The sequence below is a fragment of the Enhydra lutris genome, unplaced genomic scaffold, assembly GCF_002288905.1.
Source record: "Enhydra lutris kenyoni isolate GAN:26980312 unplaced genomic scaffold, ASM228890v2 scaffoldscaffold93, whole genome shotgun sequence".
Lineage (NCBI taxonomy): Eukaryota > Metazoa > Chordata > Mammalia > Carnivora > Mustelidae > Enhydra > Enhydra lutris.
In genome coordinates this window covers 7,459,997-7,481,161 of record NW_019154177.1, presented here as the reverse complement: position 1 = coordinate 7,481,161, position 21,165 = coordinate 7,459,997, and the positions used below count along the sequence as shown (strand labels likewise).

Here is a 21,165-nt window from a genome sequence, read left to right as displayed (position 1 = left end):
AGTGGGACACGGGTTTTACTGGACTAAGATCAAGGTGTTGACAGGGCTGCATTCTTTCTGGAGGCTCTGCGAGAGAGGCTTTCTCGTTGCCCTTTGCAGCCTTTTTTTTTTTTTTTTTTAAAGATTTTATTTATTTGACAGAGAGAGAGATCCCAAGTAGATGGAGAGGCAGGCAGAGAGAGAGAGAGAGGGAAGCAGGCTTCTTGCTGAGCAGAGAGCCCGATGTGGGACTCGATCCCAGGACCCTGAGATCATGACCTGAGCCGAAGGCAGCGGCTTAACCCACTGAGCCACCCAGGTGCCCCCCTTTGCAGCCTTCTGAGGCCACACGCATTCCGTGGCTTGGGGCCTGTTATTCCGTGTTTAAAGACAGCGGTGCTCTCTCGGACTTTTTCATCAGTGTGTCTCTCTCTGTCCCACGCAGGGGACACTTACCTTTAAGGAGTCATGTGAGTGGGTTGAGCCCATCTAGAGAATCCAGGTGAGTCTCATCACATCAGTGAGGTCCATTTGCTAGGGAAGGGGACACAGTCACAGGTTCTGGGACTTAGAACTTGAACATCTTGCCTGAGACAGCATTATTTATTACTTGATGTTCTACGTCTCTCGTGTGCATTTGTGTTTTGGTTTTGTTATCTCTTTTTAACTTCAATGTCACTTTATTTTTTTATTTTTTCAATTTTATTATTATTTTTTAAATTTCTTTTCAGCGTAACAGTATTCGTTGTTTTTGTACCACACCCAGTGCTCCATGCAATCCGTGCCCTCTCCAATGTCACTTTAAAAGTCATTTTTTTACTTTGTAACATTGTCTTCTTATTTAATAGGATTATCATATTCTAATATCTCCAAAATGTGTCTCTGTGCACTTGTGCTTAGCAAATGTTGAGGTTTGGTACAATTGCTGAAAGAGTTGGTTTTTTTCTACTACAGAAATTTCACAGGAATTTTAACTGGATTTAAGAGGAGGAAGTTTCCGGTATGGGTACTCATTTTGCTTGGTATCCCTCTAGCCTGGCCTTACCTGTCAATCAGTAAATCTCATCTCTCACTGAATGTTAGTCACTCATGGTACCATTCAGGTAGCAGATAAGCTTTTAGTGATGTGTGGAATGTCCGCCATGTAATTTTTGGAGAAAGGGCTGCTCCTACTGTTGGGGAAGAATTTTTCTCAGTGAAGAGATGAAAGGGGATAAAACTATACTGGGAAATGAGGTTTTGTTCAAGAAGTTAAACCATGTGTAGCGTCCAGTATTTTTTTATGTACTTCATGAGCAAACTTGTTCACAGACTAGTGAATTCAGTCGTTTTTTTTGGTAGTATGGTCAGCTTAGTGACTGCTATGGGCTTCCTCAAGTTTTAGAGATTGGGACATTGAGCTCTCTTACAACACCATGTATAGAAGTAGGGACTTTCCTTCACAGCTTGGAGAAAAAAATTTTAGAGAGAAAAATGCCTTACTTTTTTGCAGAGAAGTCGATATTGAACTTTAACTTATCAGGCGCTGATTATTGAATTAAACTCCTATTATGGTTCAAGTGGAAAGTTTAGACCTACATTTGATGAAAAGATTTTATATAGCATAGTTTTTAACAGAGATAGATAGAAAGGCTTTTTTTTTTTTTTTTTTTTTTTTAAAGGTTGATGGAGTTTTAGGTGGTTTTGAGGTTTTGGTCTGATATTTCTTAATTAGAATGGTAAAGACAGGTTGCCCTATTTACATACAATCAGAATTAGGAGAGCCCATGAGAGAATTCCTTTGGATCTGTATTAATGTGTACCTATAATGTATTAACCTCTCTTGTAAAAGGATTTGAGGTGTCTTGGGATGAGGTCTAGAAATAGTAAAATCCCAGCCAGATGCGTGCAAGTAGAAAAAGACTCAGACCAAATAGTAGAGAAACGCAGGTGAACAGTAGTCTTTGTACGTTTTCAATAGCATTACCCTGAGCCGTGCTGTTGCAATAGTTCCGTTAACCCTGAAGCGACTCCCTTGCGCGGGTGTAATAGCATCTGAACAGCACAGCCAGAGGTACAACGTCTCACCTAATCTCCCTCCTCTGATCATCTGACCTCCTCTCCAGTCGCTGTGCCCCTCATTCACCATCCCTTCTGTCTCAGCTCCTGGAGCTTCACGCTGATGCTTGTCTTCGGGTTCAGGTCCCAGGATTGATGCTGCCTGTTCAGGGGTTCATGCCGACCACTGTAGCGAGATTGCCCTCTCCACCTCCGGCCTCTCGCAGACTTGATTTTCTTCACCGCATCCGTCATGACCAGAAATGAACATTTCAGTTATTTGCATGGTTTGCCCCCTCCCCCATTAGAACGGAAGGCCCCCCGAAGCAGGGCCTTTGTATTTTCCACCATCATGTCCCCAGAACAGTGCTTTGTGCTTTGTTGGCGCTTAACAGACGTTTGTCAAGGGAATGCGTGCATGCCAGGGGTGATCTGTGGGGGAAGGTCTGGAGGAGTAGCTGTTACTGGGGTCTCTTGAAAGTCCCGGTTTGGTTGGATCGCGTTCTGTGATCATTTAGGAATGACCTCCACGCGTGTAGAAAAGGAAAATTCATGAAGCGTGCCACCCATGTACCATTCCTCGGTAAGATCCCTAAAAATCCTTGGTGAGCCGTTAGCTGGATGTCCTTGTGCCTCGGTTCCCTTAGCCTCGGAAGTAACGGTGCTGTCGACTGCCTGGGAATGTCGTGAGGATTAAATGTGACAATGCAGGTGCCGTGTTAGCACGGAGCCTGGGACGGAGTAATTGCTCAGGGAATGTTAGCTTTCCCTGCGTCTCCCCTGGTCACGCAGTGGTGCAGTTCGCTCAGAAAAAAGAGGTACTTCCAAATGCACCCTAACGCAGACTTCTTTGTTACCCCAGTTGGCCAGATTGTGTCTGAGGTGTGCGTAGGTTTCCTAGAGCTGCCGTCACCAATTGCCACGAGCTGGGGGGCTGTCTTAGCCATACCCTAAACCTGCGGTTGCCGGGAGCCGCGCGGAACTGAATAAATTAATCAAAATTAGAGGTTAGCTTCTCCGTCTTGGTAGCCACATTTCCAGTACACAGTAGCTGTGTGGGGCTCGCGGCCGCCGTGCTGGCCAGCTTGGCCTGTGCGCATCTCCATCACTGCAGGAAGGTCTGGGGTAGCACTGCTCCAATCACTTAGGATGTTTCAGAACAGCACTTGTACTCGCTTTAGGTGACTGGGTATAGGTTTGTTTCTTCAGTATGTGTCGACTTATAAATTCGGAGTAGTTTGTAATAGCCGAATAAAATATCTTTATGGATTTCTTTTAAAAGTTCTGCAGCAGAGTGACTCATTAATGTTATTTATGAATTGTTTGTTCACAGACTCCTTTCTTCCTTGTCAAGAACATATGGAGTCAGTACATACATACTGCAAGCCTTTTTTTTTTTCTGTATATTTATAACCAAGTGCCTGAAGGACACAAGATACGGTTTTATTTATTTTATTTGAATTATATTCCAGAAACTAAGCTCTTGTGTATTCAGGGCTACAATTTATAGTATTAATTAAGAACAGCTTTCCTTTTCTCTCCAGAATGAATTCAATATATTCTTCATTACTGTGTGTGAATCTTGAGTTTGTTCTCTTGTGATTGTCTTTTCTTCTCTCCCTGCCTCCTGCTTGGGCTTTTTTTTGCCTCCTAACTCCCCTCTCCCTCTAACCCCCCTCTCCTGACTCTTCTCCGCCATCCTTCTCTGCTTCCCTTTCTTTCTTTTTCTCCGACTACTTCCTCCAATATCCTCCTCACTAGAAATGGGCACAGCACAGTATTTTCTTTAGGTCATTCACTGAACCATCCCTTTGCGTGTTTGTAATCAAACGCTGTTTTTTTTTTTCTTTGTCTTAATATTTGGTAGATACTTCTTAAAGTCCTAGAGATCCTCCACACCACCACCCAGCGATTAACTTATGTCTGGGGAACATCGATTTTTCTACCATAAAGCAAATGTAATCAGTACTTTAAAAATCAGGATATATTTTTTCTGTATGACCATCAGTGTAAAAGAAAATCTTTATTTCTTCAACACATACATATATACACACACACACACATATTTTTAAACTTTTATTTTGACATAATTTCACATTCACAGGGAAGTTGCAAACAAAAGGAATTACCATATACCCTTTACCCCGATTCCTCAAATGTTTCTGTTTTACCAAATTTGCTTATAATTCTTATGTATGTATGCACACACACACTTCTTTTTCTGATCCCTTGGAGGGTAAGATGAAAACATGCCCCTTTACTTCTGAATACATATATATTTCAAAAACAAGGATTTTTTTGCATGCTACTGTAGTATAACTTTATAGCAAAGATACACTTCTATAAGTTAGCATGCAGACCTTATTCAGCCCTTGTCAGCTGTTTTCTAATTATGTCCTTTAGAGGGGAAGAAAGAATCCAGATGCCAAGTTGCATTCAGTTCTCAGGTTTCTTTAGGCTCCTTTAATTTGGAATATTTCCTTAGTTTTCCCTTGAGTTTCATTAGCTCAGCATTAGAACATTTGAGTACCTCCAACCTGTATAATTATTATTATTTTTAAAGGATTTACTTATTTTAGAGCTAGAGTGTGGGGGGCGGGGAAAGAGGGAGAAGGGGAAGGAGTCTGAGCAGACTCTGAGCTGAATGCTGAGCCTGGTATGGGGCTCGATCTCATGACCTTGCGTTCAGGACCTGAGCTGAAACCAGGACACGGAGGCTTAACTGACTGCGCCACCTAGGTGGGCCCATATAATTATTTTTGAAATAACCGCTTTTTTGAGCTGTAATTCACATACTATACAGTGACCTCACATAATGTGTGTAATTTAATGGTTTTTAATATATTCAAAATTATGCCACAATCACCACAATCAATTGTAGTATTTTTTCATCCTTCCGAAAAGAAACTCAGCACTCCCTGGCAGTTTCTTTCATTTCTTTTACTGCCCCGCCCTCAGGCAGTCACTAATCTACTTTGTCATTGAACATTGACCTGTTCTGGCCATTTCATATACCTGGAATCATACAATATTTGACTTTTTTTTTTTTTTGGCCTGGCTTCAGTTAGCATACTGTTTCAGCATATAGTATCCCCTTCCTTTATCTGTGAGGGATGTGTTCCAGGATCACAGTGCACACTAAAACCATGGATTATACTGAACCCTATATCTATTGTGTTTTTTTCCCATACATACACACCTGTGCTAAAGTTTAATTTAGAAATAGGTGAAGCAAGAGATTAACAGCAATTACTACTAATAAAATAGAACAATTGTAATCATGTGCTATAATATAATGGAAGGTAATGTATTATGTAATGTAACATGTGATGTGGTCTATCTCTCAAAATATCTTCACGTACTCTAGTCATCCTACTGTACTCATCCTTCTCGTTGTGATGATGTGAGATGATAAAATGCCTACGTGATGGGATGAAATGAGGCGAGTGACGTAGGCACCGTGAACTAGCCTGTGGACCTTCTAAGGATATGTCAGAGGGAGGACCGTCTGGTTCCGGATTGCGGGTACATGAAACCATGGATAAGGGGGGACTACTCTGGCTCCTGTTCCCCTTGATGGTATCACGATATTTCCTTGTATGGCTGTACCACCTTTTGATTCTTTATCAGTTGATGAGAATTGAGTAGGTTCTACCTTCTGCTTATTTTGAACAATGCTGCTGTGAACTTTTGTCTGTAAGGTTTTGCGTAGACGTCTGTTTTTCTTTCTCTTGGGTGTATCCTTACAATGGGAATTGCTGGATCGTTCTGTGACTCTGTGAACTATTTGAGGCTCCTCCAGACTATTTTCCAAAGCAACTGTACCATTATACTACGTTCCCACTAGCACTGTAGGACGATTCCAGTTTCTCTGCATCTTTGCCTATACTTGTCATCTCACCTTTTGATTATAGCCGCCCTAGTGGGTATGAAGTAGTATCTCATTATGGTAAAATATATATAACATAAAAATTACTACTTTGATTAATTTTAGGTGTGTTTCAGTGCTTTCACACAGTTGTGCAACCATCACCTCCATTCACCTCCAGGATGTTTTCATTTTAACAAACTGAAAATCTAGACCCAATACATAGTAGCTCCCTATTCTTCCATTGTGATTTTGATTTGCATTCCCTGGTTGACTAATGATATTGAACATTTTTTTCCATATGTTTATTGGCCATTTGTGTATCTTCCTTGGTGAAGTGTCTATTCAGATAGACTTTGCCCATTTTCATTTTTTTAAAGATCTCATTTATTTATTTTAGAGACAGAACGAGAGAAAGAGAGAAAGAGAATTGAGTGTGTGTGTGTGTGTGTGTGTGTGTGTGTGTGTGAGAGAGAGAGAGAGAGAGAGAGTGAGAGCAGGAGGAGGGGCAGAGGGAGAGGGAGAGGGAAAGAGAAAAAGTCTCAAACAGACTCCATACTGAGCCCAGATCCCGATGCGGGGCTCTATCCCACAATCCTGAGATCACCAGCTGAGCCAAAATCAAGAGTTGGATGTTTAACTAACTGAACCACCCAGGTTCCCCTGCCCATTTTAACTTTAATTTTTATTCTATCATTTTTTTAAGTAGGCTCCTTGCCCAGTGTGGAGCCCATTGCAGGGCTGGAACTCACAACCTTGAGATTAAGACCTGAGCTGAAATCAAGAGTCCGATGCTTAACCAAATAAGCCACTCATTTTTCCCCATTTTTAAATGATTTGTCTTTTTATTATTGAATTACAGGAGCTCCTTACATATTTTAGATACAAATCTGAGTCATACTATGTTTATGATTTGCAAAAATGTTCTCCCATTTTCTGTGTTGTCTTGTTACTTTCTCAATGGTGTCCTTTGATGTATCAAGAGGTTTTAATTTTAATGGTGTTCAATTTTGATGGTGTTCAGTTTACCTTTTTCCTTTTATTGTTTATGTTTTGGGTGTAATATCTAAAACATCACCATCTAACCTAAGGTTCACCTACATTTATGACAATGTCATCTTCTAAGAATATTACAGTTTTAGCTGGCCCTCAACTTGGTAATTTTTTTGACTGCTCCACCTGTAATTAACCACTCCAGAGAAATTCTGACTGTCTAGGAATACTGCTTCCCTCCCAGTCTGTGTGTTGTAAGACTGGATGCAGTGATCCCTTTGAGCTATTAGATCTCCAGCTACATAGGAACACTTTGCTGTTTTTGTTCCACCATTGGATTTTCTCATATTGTGCTACTTTTATTCTCTGTCTTGTATCCTCAGCTGATATCTTGGGTATTCATCCCCATTCCACTGGGAAATTTGGGCAACTCTTCTTTCCTTGTCCTACCCATGTCTCCTCCTTTCCATCCATCTGTAGGAGTAGGCTCTATTTACTGTATTTTCTTAGTTATGACTCATTACTGTGACCTCACTTCTTCCCCTAAGCTCATCGACTCCCTCATTGTTGGATCAGGCATTTATATTCCAGTCTTTATGTGAACTTACTATCTCTGTCGCATTTGACCCTATTGGGTACTTTCCTCCTCTTCGAACCCCGTTATTCTGGCTTTGATCACATTCTATAAGGAGGCCACATGAATTCTCTTCATAAAACCAGAACCTAGTGGTTCCAGTGGTTCCAGTGAGGTGGGTTTGTTTGGGATCTGTGATCCAACAGAGATTTACTTTGCCTTTGGCAGTTTCTCAGTAGTTAGTGAAGCTGCTACTCTTATGCTGGGCTGAGTGGTCAGAGGCAGAGCGGAATCCAGGTGTGTTCTCTCAAGTCTTTTCCTCACTTCCCATAGCACAGTGAGGCCAAGGGAATATTTAAGAGACTTGCCACTGCACTTTTTAAAAAGGTGTTTACTCAGTTGAGTTCATTGCAGCATCATTGTATGATAATGAAAGATTAAAAATAAGGGTCTGTCAGTTGGGGAATGGGTGAATGCATTATGGTCTATCGATACATGAGGTACTAGGCAGCTAGTGAAATAAATGAAGTAGACCTCTATGTATTGATGTTGTATAGAAAAAAATAAAGAGGCAGGTCTGTTATTTTCCCTCTCATTTATCTGTCTACCTATTTATCTCGTAATTTGTAAGAAAGGACAGAGCAGAGCTATATATAAATGTTCTGCATTGGAAGATGTCTGGTACCTACTTATTAAGGGATTATGAATGATACTATCTGAGGAGTAGAAATAGAGGATGTATGATAATACAGGTAACTTTATTTCCTTTTTATGTTTCTCATTTGTTTGAAAATTTTTTTTTAAAGATTTTATTTATTTATTTGACAGAGAGAGAGATTACAAGTAGGCAGAGAGGCAGGCAGAGAGAGAGGAGGAAGCAGGCTCCGTGCTGAGCAGAGAGCCTGATGCAGGCCTCGATCCTGGACCCTGAGATCATGACCTGAGCCGAAGGCAGAGGCTTAACCCACTGAGCCACCCAGGCGCCCTAATTTGTTTGAATTTTTCAATGAACATGTATTTCTTCTATAATAAAGCAAATGATTTGAAGATTTTAAGGCATGAGTAGTATCAACTTAGGACTTACTCTGTTTCGACTTTCTCTCTTCCCTTAGCTTCTCACTACAACCTTTGTTTTTTTCATTTTCCTTCTACACACTAGCCATTCTAACTCAGTCTCCTTAGTGGGCTTCTCCTGTCTTAATCTGGTTTATCCCTCAAGAGCCCTCTTTGGTTCCCTGAGAAGCATTCCTAGATCACTCAGTCACAATTTATTACCTTTCCTCTGTGTTTCCATGGTACCCCGGGGAGCTCTCCTTTAGTCACTGGTGTCTAGGATAGGAGCCATTACTATTTGGCTCTGTCTCCCATTGACATGAGGGCAGTGACCAGCGCACAGTAAATATCCATTAAAAAGGGGCTTCCGGGTTAGAATAATAAAGCCTAGAATTTGGGGTAGATTTCCTTAATACCAGCATGTCCTTTTGTGTGGGTTGTCATTTCAAGCCATTTTTCTTAAAGAATGAAAAGAAGAGAATGTGTGTGTGAAGAGACATGTTTTAATTAAATGTCAGTTTGTATCTCAGTATGTGTTGAGTTTATGTTGATAGGCTATGCTACCAGAACTCCAGGCAGTTTATTTAAATGTATTATGATTTCTTCCTTTATCATTGGAGGACAGGAGAGTAGTAATTTCATACTTCACTGTAACACAAAACATTAATACAGAATATTTTTTATAATATCTCCCAATGCATTAATTAAAGAAAACCTACATTCGTGTGCTTAGAAAATGTGATACACTGACTCAAGCAGAAGGGTAGACACAAATTAATGTTTCTCATCCATGTCAATTGCTTGTCTAACAATTTGTTTTCTTTTTAGGTTCAACAGATAGATCGAGTGGTAGAAGTTGTGGAGGAAACGATTAAAGGTAATTGTCCAAGTAGGATAAGCAGGTGTATATGGTGGTTGGTCCCCTGTTCCTTATCTACACTTTTGCTTTCTGGGTACAGTTAGCCACAGTCGACTGATGTCCGGGAGCAGATGGTCTTCCTTCTAACTTATCGTCAGAAGGTCAATAGTGGCCTGACCCTGTGTCCGAATGCCTACCTCGGTCACCTCGCTTCCCATCACAAGAATCATGAAGAGAGGACAATAAGACATTTTGAGAGAGAGAGAGACCACATTCACATAACTTTTATTGCGGTCTATGGTTGTAATTTTTCTAGTTTATTATTAGTTATTACTGTTAATCTCTTACTGGGCCTAATTTATAAATTAAACTTCGTCGTATCTGTGTATGTATAGGGAAGAACACAATATGTATAGGATTTGGTACTATCTGTGCATGGTTTCAGGCATCCCCTGGGGGTCTTGGACCATATCCCCTGGCTGGTAAGAAGGGGGAACTACTGTATTGTGTGAACCATATTATAAAAATATCACTTAACATTTATTTACACATAAAATGATTAATATTTTGTCCTTGACTGTTTCGTGCTTTCACCAATCTAATATGGGAGGCATATATTGATTGGCTTATAAGTGAGTCAGGTGTGAAATAGATTTCATTTAAGTTTCAGGTCAGGAAGACATAATTTAATCAGTTTTAAAATAAGGAAATGAAGAATGCCCTGGTGAGTCAGTTGGTTAAATGTCTGACTCTTGATATTGGCTCAGGTCTTCATCTCATGGTTGTGAGTTTGAGCCCCGTATTGGGTTCCACGCTGGGTGTGGAGCTGACTTAAATAAATAAACAGATAAACAAACAAATAAATAAGGAAATGATTTTATTTATGTGGGTTTTGGGGGTAACTTTATTGAGGTACAGTTGACATTGTGTGCGTTTTTTAATCACCTAATTAGTTGCCCATATGCTTTTAAAAAGTACTTAAATTTTTTTTTTTTTAATTTTTAGGTAATCTATAGACCCAGCATGGGGCTCAAACTTACAACCCTGAGATCAAGAGTCACATGCTTTTCCGACTGAGGCAGCCAGGTGCTCCTACAAGTACTTTAAAAAGTAGTGTTCCGTTTTGATATTCTCCTGCGTATAATTTTTGTAGTTACACTGGAAAATAGAACTGATGCTTTGTTTCATTAGCCATGGTTCTTCAGACCAGATTCTTACTGAAGCCGCTGAGAAGTAAGTTATCCTCAGTGCTACGGTTTAATTTTTAAATACTCATAGTTCATTTTCCTCTGTTAGATTAGTACAAATGAAAACCAGTAATGCAATGTTGAAATATTGCATGAATTGAGCTTCTCACTTAAAATTTTAATTGTTTTGTTATAAGTGGGAATTGTGTATTTAAAAAAAAGAAAATGGACTCCCGTCACCACGCTGGGGTTTTAACTGCACACTTTCCCTGCTGGCTCTGTCTGACGTCTTCCATGTGCTGTTGTTCATTTCCTTTGGCTCCTTGCTGTATTGGCTGGCCGTAGAACGTGAGAATTAGACAACACCTTAATCTTCTTTGAGATTTCAAAATAAAATGAAATACAGCAATTAAAAACATAAAGCAGCGATCATTTTTCTGAGTTTGTCAGACTGTGTACGTGAGTCCCCACCTCGGAGTGTGTACAAGGGCCGGCATTTCTTGTGAGGTCCTGGTGCGGGAGGCGGGACGCGGGGCCTTCCATGGGGGTTACGTCAACTAATCTTCACAGCAGCACTGGGACGTGAAGCGGGTGTAAATATGTTCCTCACATTTCTGATGACGAAGCTGAGACACGGGCGCACAGCTGGTGGTGGCAGGGTCGGGCCTGGCATCCGGCTGGGCAGGTGTGCTCTGGGCCTGTGTGCGCGAGTTTGAGGCTACGTTTGTGCCGCTGTACTGTGACCACTCTCATCTCTCCCATCTGAGCGTCACTGTGTTCGAGGTTGACGGAGTTCCTGGAAGCAGTGCTTCAGGATGCTTGAGGGTTTTGTTGCCTTGTTCATCTTCTGTCGTAAGAACCAGCTCCATGATGGCTACTCGATGTGGACATATATATACTCAGTTAATGGTGATGAAGTTAGCAGAGGAGAGAATCTAGGCGACCCGGGGTGTGGTGATGACTTTTTAGAGGCAACACTAAAGGCTTGAGCTAGAAAAGATGTAACTGATAAGCTGGACTTACTAAAACTAAAAACTTCCCCTCTGCAAAAGACACTGTTGAGAGAGTGAGAAGACAAGCTACCGACTGGGAGAAGATGTTTGCCAAAGGTGTATCTGGTGAAGGACCATTATCCAAAGTATATAAAGAACTGTTAAAACTCAACAATAAGAAAATAAATAACCCTATTAAAAAATGGACCAAATACCTCATCAGACACCTCACCAAAGAAGAGACGTAGATAGAAAATAAGCATATGAAAAGATGCTCCACTTCATAGGTCATCAAGGAAATGCAGTTAAAACATGATACCACCACACACTTATCTGGATGGCTAAAATCTGGATCACTGACAACCCCAAATGCTCATGAGGGTGTGGAGTAACAGGAGCTCTCATTCACTGCTGGCAGTAGTTCAAAATGGTACGGCCATTTTGGAAAACAGTTTGGCAGATTCTTACAAGACTAGTACACTTTTACCGTACGTTCCAGCAACCACGCTCCCTGGCATGTACTCAGAGAAGCTGAAAATTCGTGTCCTCACAAAAACCTACACGCAGATGTTTATTCAGTAATTGCCAAAAGTTGGAAGCAACCAAGATGTCCTTCAGTAGGTGAATGGATAAACTGTGGTCCGTACAGACAATGCAGTATTGTCCAGTGCTGAGAAGAAATGTGCTACGGGGTCATGAGAAGACATAAAGGAAACTTAAATGCATGTTACTAAGTGAAGGAAGCCAATCAGAAGTGGCTACACACTGTGTGATTCCAGCTCTGTGACTTCTGCAAAAGGCAAAGCCAGTAGAAAGATCACTGTTGCCGGTGTTGGGGCAGCAAGATGAATAGGCAGAGTACAAAGCGATGTTTTGGGGTGCTGGCGGTATTCTGTCTGATATTGTAATGGTGGATTCATGTTGTTGCGCATTTTCCCAGACCCAGGGAATGCTCAGCGCTGCAAGTGCAATGTCATGTGGTCTCTTGGTGATTGTGACGTGTCAGGGCAGGCTCATTGATACAACGAACATTCCACTCCGGCAGAGGATGTTGACAGTAGGGATAGCTTGGGGGGACGGTATATGGGAACTCTGCACTTTTCTGCTCAATTTTGCCATGAACCTAAAACTGATCTAAAAAATAAAGTCTAATAAAAAACAGTAGATAGTAATATTGTGCTCTGAAGGCTGCCAGATGGCTCGGAGAGATAGAATTTCTATAGGAAATCATAGAAGGTAAAGGTAAACTATGATTGTCTATACTGACAGTACTTCCGACACCAAATGTGTAGGTTTTCTATACCAAGAAATTTTTAAAATTTAAACATCACAAGATCTTTTATCTGTCACCATTAAATGTCTGAACTTTAAACAGATTCTTGGCCTAGTGGCTCATATCCATCAGTTTGTTCAACTTGACACCAGTTTCACCCCCAGTAGCATTTCCAGATCTACTGCCTTGACCATGAAGCTTCATGAACATTCCTTTCCCCCCTCAAAGCGGGGATTCTTCAGCATTTTTACTTTTCTAACGAAGACATCATGGAGTGGATAAAAAGATGGGCAGGCCTTTTCTGTGTCTTTTCCGATACTGCCGGGAATCAATTTATTGACCACTCCTTGCAAGTCATTTGTCTGCACATCTCAGGTCATGATTTCATCATCTTTTTCTCAATTTGGTGGACCTCTTGGAACTACATTTTTAAGTAAAATCAACACAAAATAGACGAAGCAAATAACCATTGGTAGTCTTGACATCAATCTGAGCTTCAATCACGGTCTGTCATTTTTTTGACCATGGAGCACATTTTGTCACTGGTAGGATCCATGCCATGCTAATTCATCAGGCACTTTTTGCCCTGAGTGTCCTCAGCAATTAGCTTGAATTTTCTAAGTGCAACTCTTTCATTGTGCAGATCAGCAAGGTTCACTTCAAAAACACAACCCTTGAGGCTAACAGATGCAATTTTGCTTTCTTGAGTTCTCATGACTTGTGTTTTTTCCCAGTATTTCTTACACTGTATGAAGCTAGCTGGTGCTTTCACATCATACCAGTCTTTCTTAGAAGATGGCTCAAGCACTTTCTTCTTGCCTCTCTTTTTGCTGCCTTTTGTAAGGTGTCTGTTCTTCCCAGCCACCATGGTGCTGCTCGGGGAGCCAAAAGGCCTGTACCAATGTGCTCTTTGATGTTTCAGCTGCTGAATTTGCAGCTTGCTCTATGTTTCTCTGAGGGTCCTGCCCATGAGTGGATGGTTCTGTCTACTCTTACAGACCCTTTCTCCACCCTGACATGTGTCCACGGAGGCTGACCTGTGTGTATTACGTCAGTAGGACCCTTGCTATTTTGTGTCTAGGTGGGTTTTTCCCACTGGAGGTTGGAGGTATGACCCGAGTGTGAGACAGGAGTATTTGTTACGCTTTCCTACCCCCCCACTCTTTCTGCTGGTTTTGGGCTTCCCTCAGTGGTGGCCACAGGTCTTGTCCAGGTGGCCCACTCTGTTCTTCTGTTCGTCGGGTTTCTTCTGTTCCCTTCCTTTGCTTTTTCAGGCCTGGGGGTGGAAACAGCACCCTGCTGTTGCTAGCCTCAGAGCGTTGCATTGTCTCTTGCTGGTGTTCCTAACCTTGCCAAACCTTAGTAAATAGTCCCTTTATTAAAACCTCTTCAATTATGCAGTGTGCCATCTGCTTTGCTGGGACCCTGATTGATAAATGCTCCGTGGAGAAGCGAGTCTTGGCCCAGAAGGGCCAGATGGAATACAGCCTGACAAGGGGATTTTGCCACAACTGTCTTGTTTCCGCATTGGATTCCTGTTGGGCTCTCTTCATATGTCTTCCTTGAAGGGGGTTTGGACGGACAGCTTCTGCCACAGCCTGTTTGCCTTGTTCTTACTACTTATGTTATACCAAGTCATGTTTTAAAGATGTATCAATAAGCTACATTGGTGCCCAAAGCATTTAACTATTGTGATTAACATAAAACTATATAAAGCATATTCATTTGTATCTATCTCGGTTGGAACAAAATGGAAAGTTCCAAGTTATTCTGAATGAATCCTTCCTATTTTAATAGTGGCCTGAAAATTCCATTCATTTATAGCATTTGCTTTAGGAGAGAACAGATTATAGTGAATTTAGGATTTTCCTCTGTATCATCTTGATAATCCAACCAGGCATATAACCGATTCGGAGGGAAGAAGTATAGTTTAAAAGGATTTATATGTAATTCTTTCTTTTAAAGTATTCATGTGTCTTAGTCTGGGTTTATAGGGTCACTAAAACTTTTTTTTTTTGTATGAAAGCTCTGAAGGGAGTGTAAGTTTGTATTTCTTCTGATATGTGTACATTATGGCCTCCAATTACTACAGGATAACTTAAATGATTGCAAGTAAATATTGCCTGTTGATATTAGAAATATTTTTGTTATTAAGTCATATTTCTTCCCCAGTCAACTTCTAATAAAAGAGGTCTCCATTGTTATTAAAACTTTGCTGGTATTTCATTCAGTCTAATTCAAAATGCCTCCAGTGTCGGTAATTCAAGACTTTCCTAATATGGCACAATCTGCAAGTTTAATTGATTTTCCAATTCCCTTAACTTCTCAGTAATTGATGCAATCTTGGATTAGATGGACCTAAATTCCCAGGGTACTACACCAAATAGCTCCTTCTTACTTAACACATTGCTGTTCATCTTCACTCTGTCAGATTTTGTACTTTGCCTTTGGTACGAATTCAGAGTATGAACTTTTTGTGAATTGAGACTGGACAGCAGAACTCCATCAAGCGTGGTTTTCCTAAGTGTTAATAACTGAGCAGCCTCCCAAACATCCCGTGGAGATGTGCATGAGGATGCTTTCCAAACTTAATGAGTCAGTGACTGGAGCGTGGATATGCAACATGGTCCATCTGGGATGGTATTAGACCGCAAAAGCTCGTCTACTTTTTTATGGTTTGTTTTTCAATAAAATAATTTATTTTCAAAAAAAATATAAATTTGCTTTGAATAAAGTAATTCAGTAAAATGATTTTCAAAGTATGCTTTGAAGGGACCCTTCTCTGCATCCTCTCAATATGTGTAATTGCTGATACAGCTATTATGTAGGCAGAATGTGCTGGAAGGTATTGCACATTGCTTTTACATATTGGGAATACTTCCCAGTCTCACTGGTGTAATTAAATAAGTGATAACTTCTCTCTTGTAATAACTAAAGAAGCCAGGAATTTATGGCCGTGGTTTATTTAGTTTTTTTATTTTCAATGAGCCTATTTTAAGTGCCATGTTAATACATGATTATAGTTTCGCAAACATTGCATTTTGCCACCTTCTTAAATGTGTCAGTTTGTCTTTTCCTCTTCCTTTACCTCATTGTCCCCTCTCATGGTTCCCCTAGATTAGCAGTAGGACTCTAACTTTACTTTCTTGCCCTTTATACTTCAGTATACGGTATTTCTAGAATGAATTTTTTTAATCCATTGTATCTTTCATTTTGTCTAATATTTTTCTTCCCTGAAAGCTTCTAAAGCTAAAATAAACACTTAAGTGTGCCCCCCCCAAGGTGGTCTTATGCTTTATGATTCAGAATTGTTTTGTATGTTTTTGGTTTGTCTTTACACTGCTTTAGTGTGCCTATCACTTAATATTTCCTTTTCTGTTCAAAGATGAATTTTTGTACGGGTTTGAAGCCACCTTTTATTATTAATGGAATTAATTTTTATGAAGTCTTGGGTCTTTCATTGACCTCTGCTTCTTCATTCTGGGGTGGGGCTACAAGGGAGGGTACATGGTGTTGAATAGTTTGTTAGTTTGACGATCTTACTAGAGTTTTCACATAACACACTGTTACAGTGGTTCACTGGATTTAATTGTTCAAAACAAGGAAAGGAAATTACTTTCAGCTTGAACCCCTCCGGCTTCTCATGACCCAACCCTTCTATTAGTGGTCCCACTGATCTGTCTGGAAATGTGGCCTCATCCTTGCTTGTTTAAATATTAACAAGGAATTGCCTACTGAGAATTGGACGTTCATGTTAACTCTTAATTTTTTTTTTTTTTTTAAACACAGATGGGCCCAGTGTCTCTCCTTTACTCTGACTTCTATGGTACTCCCCACTCCAACCACCCCCAGCTCAGAGTAAAAGGTAAACTTCTACGTGGCCTCTAGGGGTCAGTATGAGTTGCTTCCCCTGCAGTTTCCCTCCTCTCTCCTCCTTTAACTGTCCCCTTTTTGTTCTGTTTTGGATGCATTGATCTCTATGATGTTTCTCTCCCCTCCAGTTTTATGGAGAAATAATTGACGTGCATCACTTTGTAAGTTGAAGACATATAGCAGCACGATGGTTAGATTTCTGTATATTGTGAAGTGATTACCGAAGCAGGTTCAGCTAACCTGCACCTTCTCATATAGAAACAATCAAAAGGAAAGAAGGAAGAAAACTTTTCTCTTTGTGGTGGGATTAACTCTCCTAATAGCTTTCCTGTATGCCATACAGTGCTGTTAGCTGTAGTCATCAGGTTGTATGTTACATCCCTAGTACCCGTTTATCTTCTAACTGGAAGTTTGTACCTTTTATACCTTTCTCCAATTCCCTCTTTTCTCCTCCACTGACTCCCTGCCTATGATAACCGCAAGTCTGATCTCTTTTACCAGGAGTTTGCGTTTTCTTTCCTCCTCTTCCACGTCTCTGACCCCTCGTATAAGTGAGATCATACAGTATTTGTCTTTCTTAGTTCACTTAGCAGAATACCTTCAGGGTCCCCCCATGTTATTGCAAATGGTAGGATTTCTTTATTTTTTGTGGCTCAATAGTATTCCATTGTGAATCTATACCACATTTTTATCCATTCATCCATTGATGGACACTAAGGTAGTTTCTGTATCTTAACTCTTATAAATAATACTGCTTTAAATATGGGGGTGCAGGTATCTCTGTGAGAATGTGTTTTTAATCACCTTTGGGTATATTTTTAGAAGTGGAATCGCTAGATCATATGGTAGTTCTAGTTTTAATTTTTTGAGGATCCTCCATAATGTTTTCCATAGTGGCTGTATCAGTTTACAGTCTTTTTTTTTTTTTTTTTAAAGATTTTATTTATTTATTTGACAGAGAGAGATCACAAGTAGATGGAGAGGCAGGCAGAGAGAGAGAGAGGGAAGCAGGCTCCCTGCTGAGCAGAGAGCCCGATGTGGGACTTGATCCCAGGACCCTGAGATCATGACCTGAGCTGAAGGCAGCGGCTTAACCCACTGAGCCACTCAGGCGCCCTCAGTTTACAGTCTTACCAGCAATGCACAAGGGTTCCCTTTTCTCCACATGCCTACCATCATTTATCTCTTGTGTATTGATGGTCATTTTTTAACAGGCAAAAGGTGGTATCTCATTGTGGCTTTAATTTGCATTTCCCTAATGGCCAGTGATGAAAGGTAGTATGGATATTTTAACAATATTTGTTCTTCCAAACCATGAGCATGGAATGTCTTTCCATTTCTTTGTGTCATCTTGAATTTCTTTCATCAGTGTTTTATAGTTTTTAGAGTACAGACCTTTCACCTCTTTGACTAAGTTTATTTCTAGATATTTTATTGTTTTTGATGTGATTATAAATGGGATTGTTTTTTCTTTCTTTCTTTCTTTCTTTCTTTCTTTCTTTCTTTCTTTCTTTCAATGGTTTCAGGGTTGTTTTTAGTTCTAGAGCCTGCAATAGTTGGTCAGCAATGCTAGCTCAGCTGGTATAATCTGAAGGCCACGTGCCTTTCCAGGTGTTCACGAACAGAATCCCTACAAACAAGGTTAGAGACCATTGAGATGTATCTCAGTGTGTGGTGAGAGGGAGAAGAGGTCTTCCTCTCTCCTCCTGTTCCCTTCCTCCCCACTTTTCTAACAAGATTGTTTTATGGTCAGATGCACTCAAACCCTTCACAACAGCAACCAGCCGTCTTCAATACTGCTGCTTCCAGAGTAGGAAGCAAAGGAGAAGAGTGGGATTGTTTTCTTAATTTCACTTTCTGATGCCTCATTATTAGTGTGTAGGAATGCAGCAAATTTCTGTACATTGATTTTGTATCCTGCGACTTTACCAAATTCATTTATCAGTTCTAATAGTTTTTTGGTGGAGGTTTTATGGTTTTCTATATCTAGTATCATGTTATCTGCAAATAGTGAGAGTTTTACTTCTTCCTTAACCAGTTTTTGGATGCCTTTTATTTCTTTATGCTGTCTAATTGCTGCAGCTAGGACTTCTAGTTCTATGTTGAATGAAGGTAGTAAGACTGGCCATTCTTGTCTTGTTCCTGACTTTAGGGTAAAGCTGTCAGTTTCTCACCATTGTATGTGATGTTGGCTGTTGGTTTGTTATATGTGGCCTTTATTAGGTTGAGATGTGTTCCCTCTAGACCTGCTTTTCAGAGGGTTTCTGTCATGAATGGATGCTGTCCTTTGCTGAATGCTTTTTCTGCATCTTTTGCAATGATCATATGGTTTTTTATCCTTTCTCTTATTGATGTGATGTATCACGTTGATTATTTTGCAGATATTAAACCACTCTTGCATCTGGGAGTAAATCTCACTAAATAAATCATGGTATATGATTATTTACTATATTGTTGGTTTTGGCTTGCTAATATTTTGCTGATGATTTTTGCATCCATATCCGTGAGAGGTATTGGCCTGTAGTTCTCTTTTTTTTAAAAGATTTTATTTATTTGACAGAGAGAAATACAGCAAGAGAGGGAACACAGCAGAGGAGTGGGAGAGGGAGAAGCAGGCTTCCCACTGAGCAGGGAGCCTGATGTGGGGCTCGATCCCAGGACCCCAGGATCATGACCCGAGCTGAAGGCAGACACTTAACGACTGAGCCACCCAGGTGCCCCTGTAGTTCTCTTTTTTTATGGTGTCTTTATCCAGTTTTGGTATTAGGGTGAAACTGGCCTCGGAATAAATTTAGGAGCTTTCCTTTCTCTTCTGTTTGTTTTGGAACAGTTTGAGGAGAATTAAAATAACTATTTCTTCTTGAAATATTTGCTAGAATTTTCCTGTGAAACTGTCTGGTCCTGAACTTTTGCTTTTTGGGAGTTTTTTGATTACTGGTTCAGTTTCATTGCTGGTGATTGATTGGTCTGTTCAAATTTTCTATTTTTTCCTGCTTCATTTTTGGTAGGTTGTATGTTTCTAGGAATTCAGCTATTTCTTCTAGGTTGTCCAATTTGTTGGCATATAGGTTTTCATAATGATTCTGTTACAGTTGTTTGTATTTCTTCTCTGTAGTAATTTTGTTTATTTGGGTCCTTTTTCATTTTCTTTAATGAGTCTTTCTAGAGGTTTATCAATTTTGTTGATCTTTTCAAAGAAATAGCTTCTTGTTTCATTGATAGGTTCTATTTCTTTTTGTTTCTATATTATTTATTTCTGCTCTAATCTTTATTGTTTCCTTCCTTTTGATGGGTTTGAATTTTGTTTGTTCTTTTTCTAGCTCCTTGAGGTATAAGGTTAGGTCGTTTGATATTTTTCTTACTTCTTTAAGTAGGTCTGTGTTGCTATAAACTCTTAGAATGACTTTGTTGCATCCCAAAGATTTTGGACCATTTTGTTTTCATTTAATTTTTGATTTCTTGATTTAACCTTTTCATTGTTTAATAACATGTTATTTAACCTCCATGTATTGTGTTCTTCCAGATTTTTTCTTAGAGTTGATTTCTAGTGTCATAGTGTTATGGTCAAAAAAGATGCATGGTATGAATTCCATCTTTTTGAATTTGTCGAGACTTGGTATTTGGCCTACTATGTGACCTATTCTGGAAAATTTTCCAAGTACACTTGCAAAGAATGTATAGTCTGCCATTTTATGAGGGAGTGTTCTGAATATATCTGTTATATCCATTTGGTCCATGTCTTTGAAAGCCACTGTCCTTGTTGATTTTTTTGTTTGGATGATCTGTCTATCGAGGTAAGTAGTAAGTCTTCTACTATTATTGTATTATTATTGATCAGTTCCTTTATGTTTGTTATTAACTGTTTTACATATGTGGGTGCTCCCATATTGGGTGCACAAATATTTACAATTGTTATAGCCTCTTGTTGGATGGTCCCTTTATGATTATATAGTCTCCTCCTTTGTCTCTTCTTATAGACTGTTTTAAAGTCTGTTTTGTCCAATATAAGTAATGCTGTCTGCTTTTTTTTTTGGCATCCATTTGCATGATAAATGTTTCTCTATCCTCTCACTTTCAATCTGTAGGTGTTTTTCAGTCTGAAATGAGTCTCTTGTAGGCTACATATAGGTGGGTCCTGGTTTTTTAAATCTGCTCTGTCACCCTGTGCCTTTTGTTTGGAGCATTTAGTCCATTTACATTCAAAGTCGTTATTGATAGATATTTATTGCCATTTTGGTACTTGTTTTGTGGTTGTTTCTGTAGATTTTCTCGGATCCTTCTCTTGCTCTGTTTCATGATTTGTTGGCTTTCTTTAGTGATGTATTTGGGTGCCTTTCTTTATATGTTTTGCATATCTATTAGTGGTTTTTGATTGGTAGTTACCGTTGTTTTGTGTATAACATCTTCTGCATATAGCAGTCTGTATTAAGTTGATGGTCTCTTAAGTTTGAACCCATTCTTTACTCTTTCCCCTGAC

At 39.9% G+C, this 21,165-nt stretch overlaps 1 protein-coding gene and 1 pseudogene across 2 annotated transcripts in view; one reads left to right on the top strand and one right to left on the bottom strand.

Moving 5' to 3' along the window:
- Positions 1-21,165, top strand: part of LOC111138564 (CDK5 regulatory subunit associated protein 1 like 1) — a 653,240-nt gene that overhangs the window by 180,686 nt on the left and 451,389 nt on the right. For both annotated transcript variants that reach the window (XM_022490583.1, XM_022490584.1), the window contains exon 6: positions 9,333-9,381. In XM_022490583.1, coding sequence (XP_022346291.1) covers positions 9,333-9,381 — 49 coding nt within the window. The remainder of the gene's footprint in view (positions 1-9,332; positions 9,382-21,165) is intronic.
- On the bottom strand, positions 12,910-13,683 carry LOC111138566 (annotated as a pseudogene).